Source organism: Heptranchias perlo, chromosome 2, assembly GCF_035084215.1.
Source record: "Heptranchias perlo isolate sHepPer1 chromosome 2, sHepPer1.hap1, whole genome shotgun sequence".
NCBI lineage: Eukaryota > Metazoa > Chordata > Chondrichthyes > Hexanchiformes > Hexanchidae > Heptranchias > Heptranchias perlo.
In genome coordinates, this window is record NC_090326.1 from 44,058,593 (window position 1) to 44,075,730 (window position 17,138).

Below are 17,138 nucleotides of genomic sequence, written 5' to 3' on the forward strand. Positions count from 1 at the left end.
CCCTGGGAGCTGACACAGGGTGGGGTGAGGAAGCCAAAACTGTGAGCAGAAGTTCCACCATAGTGGTATTGGAATTTCTTTCCTAGCAGTTCCATTAATAGGAATTTATGCAGTTTTTCTTCTAATGCTCCAGTTCTAGTTCAAGTACCAGCATCTGATTTTAGAGCAGTGCAGCCACAGGTAGCAGAAAGCTCTATTGCCCATTAACATTGCTGTCTCATCAGGGGAATGCAGAACATTATGCACCAGGAACAGTCTGCTCAACAGCATCCAGCGGCTGGGGAAATTACTAGTGTTAGAAAACAGCCAACAAGGCAGTCAGCTCTCTCCTAACATCAGAAGCTTAAAAAGAGGGGAGGGGTGGGGAGGTCAGTCACCAGGGAGCGAGGGGGTGGTCGCTGCAGGTAGGCTTGTTGGGCCTGGGGGAAGCACTCCTGCTCCTCTGGGCCCACAAGCTGTGCCAGAAAGGCACCTGTTGTTCCGGGCCTTCTCGTCTCCTCTAACGTGGCGTGAAGGAGAAGGAGAATCCCAGACCCCAGGGGTTGCAAAGGCAAAACCTGAAAAAAAAATGGGAGGTCCGCAGCCTTCTTGAAAGGTTTTAGTGACACACCCGCCCCTCGCCCCGGCCCGGTGAAAACTGGAAATGGGCGGGTCTGAAATTGTTAAAATTTTCAATGCCCCCCACCCAAACCCACTTGTTTTACACAGTTAAAATCCTGCCCCAAGTGCCTTAGTCTCTAGATGTCTTTAGCATACTTTGGAGTGTAGTATATCCATGTTTGAATCTGGTATTTAGTAAAAATGCATATGAAACCCAGAGGCAAATTAACAACATTTTGATTAGGACACTTTTGATCCACTACGCGGTGTCTAACTGGAATGTCAGTCTTCCACTTGGACACTTCGAGAGGCTAGTACTAAATGTATCCGACAAATGGAAACAATTTATTTGGGATGGGAAAGAAACCCGAATAAAACTAACAAGCAAACGTGCCAATAATAAACAGAGCGGTTAGTAAATGGATGAATTCAATGCATTCTTTCTGTTTGTTTGTTTTTACCAAAGGGAAGAGGCCCAGTGAATGGTATCGTCGTGGTGTGCTGTTTGGCATGGTTTTGTTACGCAGGTTCTTGATTTCCTCTTGTGCTTCATGCAGCATTTCCATACATTCTGCATATTTGTCCTCCAGCTCCCGCAACTGAAGACAAAAATATACACATCCTAAAGATATATCATCATTAAAACTTGAGGTTCTTTGCAACGATGCAGCTTCAGCAATTTAAAAAAAAACGTTTGGCAAATTACTTGTTTGTTTTTTTTTGAGTAATTTTTCTTTTTACCTTGCACAAATACTGATCAAAGGCCAATGGGGTTACAATTGTTTGGAAATGGCAGTGTCATAGCAAACAACTAAAAATATTTACAATCTATTCTTCTGAACTTGAACTTCTCATTCTCCTCCTCCAAATAGTTGTTTTTCCGCCTGAACCATGCATCAGCAGCAGTTGAGAGAGAGGAGGCAACCTGCACGCTGGCTTCTGCACAAAATCCTCTCTGAGAAAGTGCCTAGCCTGCGCTCCGATTGTCGATACAGCAGCGTGGCTGAGATCAGGAACTCAACTGCACGGGAGACAATCCATATCCCATCACTCCATGGTTCTGCATGCAGTGATGGGCATGTTATGTGCATGTTATGTGCAGTATATCATGCAGTGACGGGCATGTTATGTGCAGTATATCATGCAGTGATGGGCATGTTTTGTGCAGTATATCATGCAGTGATGGGCATGTTTTGTGCAGTATATCATGTAGTGATGGGCATGTTTTGTGCAGTATATCATGCAGCATGATCGTTCTTGTGAAGGAAAAAAACACCTCAAAAATAGAGAGAGCTATTTAAACAAGCTTCCAAACAAAAAGATGAACAGAGTACCACAATTTTCAAACAATTCTTTTCATCTAGCAGCAAATCCTGAGCAAACCACTCTCAAATCCTGCTACTGATACCTTCTATTACTAATTTGTTTGCTAATGGTGTGCATATCAAATTACTAGAACTCTTAACTCTACCGGACTATAGCAGTTACAGAAATAATTTTGGTCTTTTTAATTATTTATATACAGAATAAATGACTCGGCCTCCCGCCTGAAGTGCTTTGGGACTTACTGAGAATGTGAAAGAAACTATATAAATGCAAGTTCTGTCTTTCATTCTCTCCTATGCCTCCGCCTCTCCCAAAAGCATTGACCCTTGCTAGGGTACAGTTCCATGGGCACCACAGATTCTCCAGTACCCTATCCAAGCAACATTCATGTTGAACCTAGACAGTGGAGTCTCAGCAGTCTATTTCACCATGGCTGGTATCACCGAACATCAGTTGCATGAACACTGGCTGATTCTTCCCTGCTTAACCCATGTGCAGTGAGACCAATTATAGCAAGTTGACCACTGCCTGGCAGAGATCAGGTAACTCAGCACAAACTGGGGATCAAGTCTGGGACCTTCCAGATCTGTAAAGCTCAGTTACTTACTGCTATAACCAGCTAAGCCACTAGGAAAGCTTGATAAGAGTAATGGTAGATATGAAACACAAGACATTGCTAGAGTTGATCTGCGGCCAGCATGGGTACAAAGTGGAGGCAGTGCCTTGAGACAAAGACCAAAAGGGAACCAAAAACACTAGTAATTTAATATGCAATATTGTGTCCTTACTATTATTCATGACAAATAAACAACTCACTCAGGTGAGTGGGCCATAATTTGCTTTTGGCCTCTGGGGTGTTGTGTACCCCGAATCGGTGTAGAGGTGGGTAGAAGGGTTCTGTTAAACCTGCATTTTGTTGTACTCCACTGTCAATTATGTTGCTGTTATTTTGTTCCCCAAACAGCTATCCAAGGATTATAGATTTACAGCCAAGGTCACAGTTCTGCTGATTCTAAGAACATAAAAAAATAGCAGCAGGAGTAGGCCACACGGCCCCTCGAGCCTGCTCCATCATTCAACAAGCTCAGGGCTGATCATCTACCTCAACTCCACTTTCCCGTCCTAGATCCATATTACTTGATTCCCTTAGTGTCCAAAAATCTATCTATCTCAATCTTGTATATAATCAACGACTGAGCATCCACAGCCCTCTGGGGTATAGAATTCCAAAGATTCACAACCCTCTGAGTGAAGAAATTTTTCTTCATCTCGTCTTAAATGGCTGATCACTTATCTTGAGACTATGACCCCTAGTTTTAGACTCTCCAGCCAGGGGAAACAGCCTCTCAGCATTTACCCTGTCAAGCCGTCTAAGAATTTTATATGTTTCAATGAGATCACCTCTCATTCTTCTGAACTACAGAGAATATAGGCCCATTCTATTCAATCTTTCCTCATAGGACAACCCTCTTATCCCAGGAATCAATTCAGCGAACCTTTGTCACACTCCCTCTACGGCTAGTATATCCTTCCTTAGGTAAGGAGATCAAAACGGTACACAGTACACCAGCTGTGGTCTCACCAGGGCCCTACATAATTGCAGCAAGACCTCCTTATTCTTATACTCCAACCCCCTAGCAATAAAGGTCAACATACCATTTACCTTCCTAATTGCTTACTTTACTTACATGTTAACTTTCTGTAATTCATGCACAAGGACACCCAAATCCCTCTGACTACCAACATTTCTTAGTCTCTCACCTTTTAAAAAATATTCTGCTTTTCTATTCTTCCTACCAAAGTGGATAATTTCACATTTCCCCACATTATATTCCACCTGCCACCTTCTCGCCCACTCACTGTCTATATCGCTTTGTCGACTCTGTGTCCTCCTCACACTTTACTTTCCCACCTTGCTTTGTATCATCAGAAAACTTGGATACATTACACTCTATCCCCTCATCGAAGCCATTGATATAGATTGTAAATAGCTGATCCTTGCGGCACCCCACTAGTCACAACCTGCTGACCCGAAAATGTCCCGTTTATTTCTATTCTCTGTTTTCTGTCAATTAACCAATCCTCAATCCATGCTAATATATTACCCCCAGTCCCATGAGCTCTCATCTTGTGCAACAACCTCTTGTGTAACGACCTCTTGTGTGGCACCTTATTGAATGCCTTTTGAAAATCCAAACATATAACATCCACTGGTTTCCTCCTTATCTACCCTGCTGGTTACACCCTCAAAAAATTCTAATAGATTTGTCAAACACAATTTCTCTTTTATAAAACTGCGTTGAGTCTGCGTAATCATATGATTTTCTAAGTGCCCTGTTACTACGTCATTAATAATAGATTCTAGCATTTTCCCTATTACTGATGTCAGTCAACTGGCCTATAGTTCCCCGTTTTCTCTCTCCCTCCCTCCTTCCTTGCATAGCAGGGTTACGTTTGCTACCTGCCAATCCACAGGGACCGTTCTAGAATCTAGGGAATTCTAGAAGATCAAAACCAATGCATCTATCATCTCTGCATCCATCTCTTTGAAAACCCTAGGATGTAGACCATCAGGTCCAGGAGATTTGTCAGCTTTTCGCCCCATTAATTTCTCCAGTACATTTTCTTTTCTAATATCTATTACTTTAAGTTCCTCAGTCTCAGTAGACTCTTGGTTCCCCACTATTTCTGGTATGTTTTGTGTGTTGTCTTCTGTGAAGACAGATACAAAATATTTGTTTAACGTCTCTGCCATTTCCTTATTCGCCATTGTAATTTTTCCTGTCTCTGCCTCTAAGGGACCCATGTTTAGTTCTGCTAATCTCTTCCTTTTACATACTTGTAGAAGCTCTTACAATCTGTCTTTATATTTCTTGCTAGTTTACTCTCCTATTCAATTTTCTCCCTCTTTCAATGTCTGGTCATCCTTTGCTGATTTCTAAAACCTTCCCAATCCTTAGGCTTACTATTCTTTTTGGCAACATTGTAAGCATCTTCTTTTAATCGAATACTATGCTTAACTTCTCTAGTTAGCCACAGTTGGATCACTTTTCTCGTGGTGTTTTTATTCCTCAAGGGAATTCATATTCGTTGAGAATTATGAATTATTTCTTTAAATGTTCACCATTGCTTAGCTACCATCATATCTTTTAATCTAATTTCCCAATCTACCTTAGTTAACCCGCCTCTCATACCTAGGTAATTGGCTTTGTTTAAATTTAAGACCCTAGTTTCGGACTTAACTACATCACTCTCAAACTCAATATGTAATTCTACCATATTATGATCACTCTGCCTCCAAAGGATCCTCAACTATACGATTACTAATTAACCCTGTCTCATTACACAATACCAGATATAAAATAGCCTGTTCCCTAGTTGGTTATGTGACATATTGTTCTAGAAAACCGTCTCAAATGCATTCCATGAACTTGTCCTCCAAACTACTTTTGTCAATTTGGATTACCCAGTCTATATGAAGATTAAAGTCCCCTGCGATTATTGCATTACCCTTGTCACATGCTCCTCTAATTTCCTGATTTATACTCTATCCAACACTAGAACTTCTGTTAGGAGACCTATAAACTACTCCCACCAATGTTTTCTGCCCCTTGTTATTTCTTAGCTCCACCTATCACTGATTCTACATCCTGATTTTCTGAGCTAAGATCCTTTCTAATCAGGGCTATCCCCCTCCTTTTCCATTTTGCCTATCTTTTCTAAAAGTCAAGTAGCATGGAATATTTAGTTCCCAACCTTGGTCACCCTGCAACCACACTTCAGTAATGGCTACTGGATCAAACCCATTTATCTCTTTGTGCCATTAATTCATCCATCTTGTTACGAATGTTTCGTGCATTCAGATATAACACCTTTAATTTTTGCTTTTTACTATTTTTCCCTGATATGACCTTAGTCACTAATGCCCTATTACCCTTGTTAAGCTCTGACCCTTCCTGACACACAATGCTTGTTTTTACCCAAATCACTACTCTACTCTACAGCCTTGACTTTTCTCTTTGGACTTACAAATTTACCTTTACCTAAACCCTCCACCCCCCCCACCCCCCCCACCCTTATTAGTTCAAAGCCCTATCTACAGCCCTAGTTATTCGATTCGCCAGGACACTGGTCCCGGCCCAGTTTAAGTGGAGCCCGTCCCAACGGAACAGCTCCCTCTTTCCCCAGTACTAGTGCCAGTGCCCCAGGAATTGAAACCCCTGCCTCCCACACCACTCTTTCAGCCACACATTTAACTATCTAATCTGTTTGACCCTATGCCAATTTGCACGTGGCTCAGGTAGTAATCCAGAGATTACCACCTTTGAGGTTCTGCTTTTTAATTTGGACCCTAGTTCCTCAAACTCTCAGATAGAACTAGGAATGAGACTCTGCTACATCGAAGGTTCCTACGTGGACTATGACAACTGGATCCTCCCCCTCCTGCTTCAAGTTCTTCTCCAGCCGCGAGGAGATAGCCTTAACCCTGGCACCGGGCAGGTAACACAGCCTTCCGAACTCCCAGTCACGTCTGCAGAGAACAATAGTTATCCCCCTGACTATACTATCCCCTAACGCTACAACATTCCTTTTCGCCACCCCCCCCCCACCCCGGTTGAATGGCCTCCTGTACCACAGTGCCGTAGTCAATTTGCCCATCCTCCCTCCGGTCTTTGTTCTCATCCACACAGGTAGCAAGTACCTTTAGGATTAGTAGAGGGTCCCGAGCTTGGCTATGCTGGGAGGCATAGCTTAGGGTACCAGTGTTTTGTTCAATGGAGTGGAGTGAAGAGAGGGGTGAGGAGAATCTTTTTTAAATGCAGAGCGCTCTTAGGATATGGCATATCCAAAATAGCTTAAAAGGAAAGTGGATAAATATCTGAAAAAGCAAGCGAGCATGGAGAAAGGTCAAGGGAGTGGGACTAAATGGATAGCTCTTTCAGATAGCTGGCATGGGCATGGTGGCCCAAATGGCCTCCTCCTGTGCTGTAAAATTCTATGAATTGTTGATCGGCATTCTCAATAGCTCTGCTCCCTACATTAAAATTGACACTTATTACTGCTCAGACTATCCTCTACTCTTTCACCATATAAAATCACACAACACAAAGAATAAATTACTTCATGCGCAATGACAGAACATGCACTTACCTCAGCTGTGAGTTGCCGTTGGGCATCTTTAGCTGCACTCAAATGTTGAGTAAGTTCTTCATTTTCTACCGCATACTACAGGAAAGACAAACCCATTCAGTAATGTCATCACAGATGTAACCTACTTCAGATAACTGCACAACCCAGCTCAGAGCACAGTTTAACAAAGGTTTTAAAAATCCTATGCATTATTCATTTAGCATATACAAGTGAGCCTCAGATGTATGGGAAATGTGTGCTGAGTTGGCCTCCATGAGGCTGCATTTTCCAATACAAAATGATGAACATCTCCTCTCATGCAAGAAGAATTATTTTTTTGGGGGGGGGGGGGGGCGAAGAGGAGAAAGAGGGGGAATCAGAGAAGTAATATACCTCTGCTCGAGATGTTGTGCCCCTTCAAACCCAACTTCAAAAAGGTGAAAGTCCGACTGGTTCATTATAACATCTCAATTTCCCACACTAATCACCATTTTGATCTTAGTAAAACTACACATTTAGCACCAATTAGTGTTGAATTATGGCAAGTTCTATGTTGTCGATTCAACTCCAACTAGAAACTTGGTCAATATTTGATTTTTTCCCAACTACCAGAAGACTACTTTGATTCTTTTATTTTGGGCTGAATTTGAACACTGGTCCTGGAGGTAAAAGAACAATGTTCCAGCCCATTACATCACCATTCCCCATACTGTAATCATCTTAATACCATGTTTGTCCACAGCTATTTCAATGTAGAATTAATCTTTATAACCCTTTGAATGTCAAATCATCCAACAAAATCCTTCTCTATTTGTGTCCCTTCCATCCGGCAACATGAACTTATATTAGGCCAGTGTTCAAACACATTACAATGAGCTGTTAATCCAGCTTCTCAAAGGTAACTTTGAAAGGTACATAAATTAAGTTTTTAAATAATAAGAATGTATTATTTGGTAATACATTCCTAGCATGTAACCCATCACCTTTGATCAGGTGTCTTCTCAAGGATAAAGCAAATTTATACTGATACTGGAATAAATACTGTATAATTCTTTGGGTAAATGAAGTTACCAAACTTGAGTCAGTTACCTCCATGACTTTTCGACATGCCACAGGGAAAATACATTTTAAAAACACTTATTATTTTGACAGTCTCCTATGACTCATACAACATTTTTCATACTCCCAGTCAGTTCTGTTAAAGATACAATTGATTGTTTTGGACAAGGGAGTATTGCTTGCTGCGTCAGTGCCTTGGACAGCAATCAGCATTAATTACTCAGTGTTATATCATGAAATACCAATTGACTGGCTACGACCATGAGTTAACACATTCATTGTTTTCACATCAGGGACCTAGACTCAGACAAGAGACAGCAGGGACAGCCTGCTCTGGGTTGATAGGTCACAAATCCTAAATTAAGTAAATCTGAGCAATATTAATGCAGTGTGACATGGAGAAGATCCACATCATAAAACTAGCCTTACAATTGTCACCAATAAGTGTTGGAAAAAAATAAACAATGTATTGACAGCTTACAGCTTTGGCCTTTTTCTGCAGGTCGACTATTTGTGAGAGAAGATGTGTAATTTCTTCTTGCTGCCGTGCTGCATCTTCAGTCTTCTTTGCCAATTCCTCTGACAGGTTAAGCAGTTGAATATTTGCATCTCCTGAACAATTTGTCAAGAAAAGCAGAGTCAATAACATGAAATAAAATGTGCAATTACTGGTTGTACTTGCCTATATTTGTATCAGATTTGTTGAGTATAGAATTATATTATACTTCTTTTCGGAAAGCATTTTTTTGTTGACAACCAGATGTTTTGGTAAAATTACTGAAGTTTCTCCTTAATGAAATTCATTCACAACATTCCTGAACAACAGTGCAGCCCAAGCGCGTGCAAAAAAAAGGATTGATACATGGATTAAAGCACCCAGCAAAATGAAAACATAAGGAAAAAAGAATAGTCTCTGAGTAATAACTCCTTTACAAAACGATTGTAAAGTTAATAGAGCTCACTATTTCTTTTAATCAAATGACAGGAATCTGTTTTCTTAATAATATTCATCTTATAAACTTCACAACATTGCTTTTTGTTTTATGTAGGGGAGGGCAGAATTTAAACATTAATCTGTAATCAATATTGAACAAGAATTGTTTTAATGTCATAAATGAAATTTTAAGTGATTCTACTGATACCCTGAGGCAAGGCGTGGGAAAGTGTCAGCCAGCCCCTGATTACTATTCAGTGACCATTGCTGGATAATGTATTTGTGGGCATCAGGACCAGCTTGAATGTGATCCACCTAAATTTATAAGTGAAGAATGACCACTTGGATGAAATGCCAGACATGACGTGTGGGAGGAAAAAGGTGACTTTGGACTTATGGTTCCCAAAATCCTCCACCACTAGGATTTCCTGGTGCTATCTCTGGGTCTGTTGCAAATTAATTGATAGAGATTGATTGCTATGATTAGTCAACAACACATTATATCATGCAACCAGCAGGTTGGTAGAAGGCGAATTAGATGGATTTTTTTTCCATCTAGCAAGTTCTATGTTCCTAAAAGAAAAACCCTAGAAAATTTAGGATATTCTTCTTATTGGACTTCATTGCCTACCATACAGATTGACAGTTTATTCCCCCCATTTTTCTCTGACAATTTTCTCTCCACACTGGTGACTGATGTTGAGGTATGAACACAATCAATAATAAAATGTTTCCAAAATGTATTAGGCAATGGGTAAGGTTTAGAGATGTTTCTTTGCAGTGCATAGCATTCTGGGGATTGGGGGAGAAAGAGAAAAATGGGGATAGGATTCCATCTACTGCAATTGGAACCAAGGACAATAAGATCAAAATGATTTCCCAAATTAATTCAGAACCAACCGCAATTATGGAGCTGAGTCTGTGAACAGCACTAGAGCACCTTACAACAAAGGATTCTAAATCAAAATGATCCTACTGAAAAACTTACATGCTAGACACTGAGGAACCTGCCCAACAACTTATTAAATTCCAAAATAAATGCAAAATGTTTTTTTCTTACAGCTGAATTGTACATTTCTTTTGATCTTAACCTATTCATTTCTACAGAGATGGTCCCAAAATCTGTGTGCAAGTAGCTATGAAATGTGTTGCATTTAAAAGAGTGATTGAGTATCACAGGAGGGAGTAATTACTGCCATTTAAAATCACTAATTTTACAAGTCCTGCTAATTATAACATACTTAGCTCCTTCACACAGTCATTCACAAGTTGCTGCTCTTTCTCTTCATATGAAATGGTTTCAGTCTGCAGATGACATGTCTGTGTGACGAGATAAAATGCATTACCATTAAAGTACCAGTAACAGTTTCATAAAATCTAATTATCGCTATAGTTTTGATTTTGGAATGCACCATACATGAGTAAACAATGAATCATGGCTCCTTTACGTTACCATGTGAAGGTGGAGAAAAATTATAAATACTACTAGTGGCAACGCTAGCTGTCATTTTTTTCTGGCCAGTACAAGCCTATCAATATAGGCCAACATGCAGGTTTCTGATCATTAGCTTGCATGTGCCCAGGCGATCCATGGCCAGAAATGAAAGTCCCTTTTAGACAACTGTAGCTGCATGATTTTACTCATTCAAAACTGTCTACTGCTATAGAATCTGTCCTGTAACGTAAACGCAGTAGATTCTACAAGGGCGAGATCTCTAGGATATTACAGAACTGCTTCTACTTGTCTTTACAGATGCTGATAGACATGCTGTGAATGTCGAGTTTTCATTTCAGATTTCTGGCATTAGTACTTTTTCCGTTTTGTTCCACTTGAAGTGGTTCAGTAATTTAAACGGGTATCGAAACCGTTGAGACTTCATGTATCAACACAACAGCTTGATGCACAAAGCCATTGTGCTAGGGAGCAATGGGCATGGGCCTCTTACAGAAAGTTCTCAATTCTGACCGGCCAATCAGAAAGAAAGATGTAGAATAGAGGCTGACAATTTCCCCACAAGCAAGAAGAATCTATGGGGTTACAATGAACCAAAAGAACCTTGTATGTATCTAGTGTCTCAAAGAAAGTTATTTTAGTTTGTTATGATTCCAAACATCTATTGGAGCTCACAGACACACTGATTCATTAAGCATGGCTGGTGCAACTCTGATTTTAGACCACCTTGGCATTAATCTCAGCAGGACAAGAGCTCAACAGGAAAGAAATGTATAAGTGAAAGCTTCACAGTGTCAATAACATTTTCATCAATAGTCTGGCTTTGATTTTAATTGTAACTGAAAACATGAAACAGATTTTTTTCACCTCTGTCCTTAAAACAACATTTTCCTCTTCCAGATCCTTCAACTTCCTTTGAAGAGAATCCAAATGAAAATAATTCTGTACAGATGAGGTAGACTCATTCCGTCTTAACCTGAGGGCACATCAATTCATAAACCACGATAACTGATATTGTTTTGTGCTCATTTGTTTGTAAAAAAAGATTTTACTCATTTCCAAAATAAGGTCCACCGTGAAGAAACCATAATTAAGTTTTTGTTTAAGTATTATTTAGGAAAAACAGCCTATTTTAAATATTTTAAAATTTGTCATGAAATAAAAGCCACATTTAATGGTCTTCATTAACATCTAATTATTAAATAACGTTTAACCATGAAATGATTCTTTTTCTAATGAGGAATATCTTATTTGAAGTGTTTACATTAGTTTTTTTAATATTTCAGACACAGGTATCCACGGTATATTAAACAAATCCATCAACAGCACAGAACCCAGCTGATTCATCAACAAGTTTCAAGGTGGGGTTTGCTCCATTTTTACTCTTTCTACATGGTGCATGGATGTTTCAGAACTGCGTTATTTGACTGGAGTGAGTAGAATACTTACGGTGTGGAGGAAGTTGAGTCACTCTCACTTTCCTCTGCAGCATTCGTATAGAATTGTAGTAACTCATCTTTCATAGACAGCTCATGACGCAGCTGAGAAACCTAGGTGTTAATGGTGGAGGGAAGGAGGGCAGAAAAAATAAATAAACCATTGAGAACAGAATGAACACAGAGCAAAAATGATACCACAGCCCGGGTTGCAATCCTGAAATGCCATACCTGTCTATTCTCTTCACAGATGCTGCCCAATCTGCCATGTATTTCCAGCATTTTCTGTTTTTATTTCCAGGAGACTATGGGCAACTACAACTTCAGTATTACTAACATTGGAGTACAACTTTGAAGTTGGGGACCAACCCAATTCATATCATAGAAGTTACAACATGGAAACAGGCCCTTCGGCCCAACATGTCCATGTCGCCCAGTTTATACCACTAAGCTAGTCCCAATTGCCTGCACTTGGCCCATATCCCTCTATACCCATCTTACCCATGTAACTGTCCAAATGCTTTTTAAAAGACAAAATTGTACCCGCCTCTACTACTGCCTCTGGCAGCTCGTTCCAGACACTCACCACCCTTTGAATGAAAAAATTGCCCCTCTGGACCCTTTTGTATCTCTCCCCTCTCACCTTAAATCTATGTCCCCTCGTTATAGACTCCCCTACCTTTGGGAAAAGATTTTGACTATCTACCTTATCTATGCCCCTCATTATTTTATAGACTTCTATAAGATCACCCCTAAACCTCCTACTCTCCAGGGAAAAAAGTCCCAGTCTATCCAACCTCTCCCTATAAGTCAAACCATCAAGTCCCGGTAGCATCCTAGTAAATCTTTTCTGCACTCTTTCTAGTTTAATAATATCCTTTCTATAATAGGGTGACCAGAACTGTACACAGTATTCCAAGTGTGGCCTTACTAATGTCTTGTACAACTTCAACAAGACATCCCAACTCCTGTATTCAATGTTCTGACCAATGAAACCAAGCATGCTGAATGCCTTCTTCACCACCCTATCCACCTGTGACTCCACTTTCAAGGAGCTATGAACCTGTACTCCTAGATCTCTTTGTTCTATAACTCTCCCCAACGCCCTACCATTAACGGAGTAGGCCCTGGCCCAATTCGATCCACCAAAATGCATCACCTCACATTTATCTAAATTAAACTCCATCTGCCATTCATCGGCCAACTGGCCCAATTTATCAAGATCCCGTTGCAATCCTAGATAACCTTCTTCACTGTCCACAATGCCACCAATCTTGGTGTCATCTGCAAACTTACTAACCATGCCTCCTAAATTCTCATCCAAATCATTAATATAAATAACAAATAACAGCGGACCCAGCACCGATCCCTGAAGCTCACAGCTGGACACAGGCCTCCAGTTTGAAAAACAACCCTCGACAACCACCCTCTGTCTTCTGTCATCAAGCCAATTTTGTATCCAATTGGCTACCTCACCTTGGATCCCGTGAGATTTAACCTTATGTAACAACCTACCATGCGGTACCTTGTCAAAGGCTTTGCTAAAGTCCATGTAGACCACGTCTACTGCACAGCCCTCATCTATCTTCTTGGTTACCCCTTCAAAAAACTCAATCAAATTCGTGAGACATGATTTTCCTCTCACAAAACCATGCTGACTGTTCCTAATCAGTCCCTGCCTCTCCAAATGCCTGTAGATCCTGTCCCTCAGAATACCCTCTAACAACTTACCCACTACAGATGTCAGGCTCACCGGTCTGTAGTTCCCAGGCTTTTCCCTGCCGCCCTTCTTAAACAAAGGCACAACATTTGCTACCCTCCAATCTTCAGGCACCTCACCTGTAGCTGTCGATGATTCAAATATCTCTGCTAGGGGACCCGCAATTTCCTCCCTAACCTCCCACAACGTCCTGGGATACATTTCATCAGGCCCCGGAGATTTATCTACCTTGATGCGCGTTAAGACTTCCAGCACCTCCCTCTCTGTAATATGTACACTCCTCAAGACATCACTATTTATTTCCCCAAGTTCCCTAACATCCATGCCTTTCTCAACCGTAAATACCGATGTGAAATATTCATTCAGGATCTCACCCATCTCTTGTGGTTCCGCACATAGATGACCTTGTTGATCCTTAAGAGGCCCTACTCTCTCCCTAGTTACTCTTTTGCCCTTTATGTATTTGTAGAAGCTCTTTGGATTCTCCTTTGCCTTATCTGCCAAAGCAATCTCATGTCCCCTTTTTGCCCTCCTGATTTCTCTCTTAACTCTGCTCCGGCAATCTCGATACTCTTCAAGGGATCCACTTGATCCCAGCTGCCTATGCATGTCATATGCCTCCTTCTTCTTTTTGACTAGGGCCTCAATCTCCCGAGTCATCCAAGGTTCCCTACTTCTACCAGCCTTGCCCTTCACTTTATAAGGAATGTGCTTACCCTGAGGGAAGAGGTGAGAGACCCATAAAGAAAAAAGACTTGCATTTATATAGCGCCTTTCACAACTTCAGGACAACCCATGGAGGAGGCAGCCTCATTCCACTTAGTTTTGATACAGCATGCAGTACAACTCCAACAGTGTGAAACCTGCTTTAACAAGTGCTCTTCAAACTTAGCCACGCTTGTATTAAGAATGGAGACAGTGCGTATGCTCCTGACTGCACAGAGCACTCTCCTGGATAAGAGAGCTGCAGTCTGATCCAAGCAGTATAAGCAAGATTCTACTTTGCTGGAACCAACACATCATCATTAAACAGATTCTGGTCATTGCAAGGTTATCAATACCGATCAGAAAAATGCTCAAAAATTCAGTGCTAACATCCTCTGGCCCAGAATGAACGTGTGCTAATGTTTCACATGTTCTAAAATCAGTTAAAACATTCCACATAGAGGCTAAGAGATAATAAGCCTCTAAGCAGCTCAGTGGATAAGTACACTGCTTGGTGCAATACTAAGTCATACCAGATCAGGGAGGTCAGAGGTTCAAACTCTTGTCGATACAGAGTTTGTTGATCTTAGCTGGATGGCAGTGAAGGGACTCCAACTGTCCTCAACTTTTCCTGGCCCAATGGGAAGGAGCAGGAAATCAGCCTGGGTCTCCTGCCGCCCAGTGACCTCAGTTGGAAAGCGTGTGTGGAAACACGGAGAGGAAAGGATCTAGGCTTGACAGAGATTCCTCCATGGACAAATAGTCTCTAACACTAACCAATAAAGCTCACGAATGAAGAATTGCCGCTCGGACAAAGTACAATGTTATTAGTAAAATGTATTGTAGCATGAAGCAGTACCTTCAAGACAAGGGTGTAATGTGCTACATTAGGAGTAGTACCTTTGACTCAGAGTCGGCCGCATCTCCCATTGATGGACTTCCATCTCTGGTCTCTATTGCTACACACAACTTTCACCTATAGCTCCCAGTAGTCACTTGTGCATGACGGCCACACCCTGGGCAACTGCATTGGCTCACAGGCTAAACTAGGTAGAGGGTAGCACTTGGGCAGATGTCCTTGAGTGATGGGGAGACACCCTTTCTAGTGCACAAAGGCAGAGGAATGACTGATATGATCTTTACTGCGAGACAACTTCAGGAAAAGTGTCGAGAACAAAACTTGGACTTTCACTGCATCTTTGTCAAGCTCACAGAGGCCTTTGATACAGCCAGCAGTTAGGGCCTCTGGAAACTACTGGCCAAAGTCAGCTGCCCCGAAAAATGTATCTCAATGATCTGCGAGTTCCATGATGACATGATGGCCAGAATCATGGAAGATGAAATTTCCAACCTCTTCCCTGTCTCTAATGGAGTCAAACAGGATTCTGTTTTAGCTCCCACCTTGCTTAGTGCTTTGTTTGCTTCGATGCTTACTTGTGCCTTCAGGAACTTGGATAAAGGAGTGTATATTTGGTTCAGGACAGATGGCAAATTGTACAATCTCTGCTACCTACAGTCCAAAATGAAGACCTCTGAAGAACTTGTTCAGGAGCTCTTGTTTACTGATGACTGTGCCCTTGTTGCCCACACAGAACAGGACCTCCAAGTTATTATGGACCGTTTCTTGTAAGAAATTTGGTCACACTATCAGTCTAAAAAGACTAGTTATATACCGAAAGTTAACATTGAAAAACCTTATGTAACACCCAATATTACTATCGAAGGGCGCACAGTGTCTCCAGTCACCTATCTAGGAAGCACCATGTCACATGCTGTACGCCTAGATGATGGTGAACCACAGATTGTTTAAAGCTAGTATTACTTTTGGAAGCTGAGAGACGTTATGGGACAAAGGGGGCATTAAACTGGAAACAAAACTTAAAGTCTAAAAGGCAATAGTTAAAACATCCTTCCTGTATGTGTGCGACAGCTGGACCACCGAATCACCACATTTGAAAACTCAAATCGTTTTCACCTCGATTGCCTCAAAGATTATGAAAATTGGATGGTGGCACCGAGGTCCTTGGAAGAGCAAACATGCCAGGCGCAGAGGCAATGATAGTAAAGGTGCAGCTAAGCTGCCCAGTCACCTAGTCCGAATACCTGATACTAGTCTACCCAAGAAGGTGACAGTGAACTGAAACTTGATAAATGCTCTCATGATAGGCAATTCAAAAGAAACAAGGATTGTCTAAAGACCAAGCTAAAAAAATGTGGCATCTTAACTGACACAGGGGAGCATGATGCTTGTTACAGAAAAAAGTAGCAAAAGATGATTCGCCATGGCACGACAAAGCTTGAAGCAAGTCGTATCCAGCTAGCTGAAGAAAAGAGAACCCAAAGGAAATCAAGGAAAGATTATTCCTGAGGTCAGTTTTACATCCAATGTCCTGTGTGTAGGAGAGGGAGGGGGGAAAAAAGTTAAGCAAACAGGGCTAAGGTAGCATCGTCCAATATGTTGTGCAACAGAGTGGTAGGATATGGGTTTCTTCACAAGACAATAGTAGGATGTGATAACTGGAAGTTTAGCATTTCCAATGTGGAGAAGAAAAAATAAAAGCAGAGCTTTGGTGCAGCCTAAAGATTGTTTTATGCAGCAGTACTGGTAGAGGCCTATGAGCAATTCTCTGCACCAGATAATGCAAGGCTCAGAGACAACCAACATAGGGGAAGAATATCTCAAGAAGAAAAAAAGAGATAACAGGGGAGAAGATGATCAACCCAGAGAGGAATTTGTTTCATAATTATACAGGCAAAAGTCAAAGATGCTTCAGA

General features: G+C 41.2%; 1 protein-coding gene across 7 annotated transcripts in view; it reads right to left on the reverse strand.

Moving 5' to 3' along the window:
* The window catches only part of trak1a (trafficking protein, kinesin binding 1a), a 264,222-nt gene that overhangs the window by 23,584 nt on the left and 223,500 nt on the right, over nt 1-17,138 (reverse strand). For all 7 annotated transcript variants that reach the window (XM_068001811.1, XM_068001810.1, XM_068001812.1 and 4 more), the window contains 6 exons: nt 11,952-12,052; nt 11,370-11,478; nt 10,291-10,369; nt 8,597-8,727; nt 7,078-7,152; nt 1,062-1,199 (listed from right to left, as the gene is read on the reverse strand). In XM_068001811.1, coding sequence (XP_067857912.1) covers nt 1,062-1,199; nt 7,078-7,152; nt 8,597-8,727; nt 10,291-10,369; nt 11,370-11,478; nt 11,952-12,052 — 633 coding nt within the window. The remainder of the gene's footprint in view (nt 1-1,061; nt 1,200-7,077; nt 7,153-8,596; nt 8,728-10,290; nt 10,370-11,369; nt 11,479-11,951; nt 12,053-17,138) is intronic.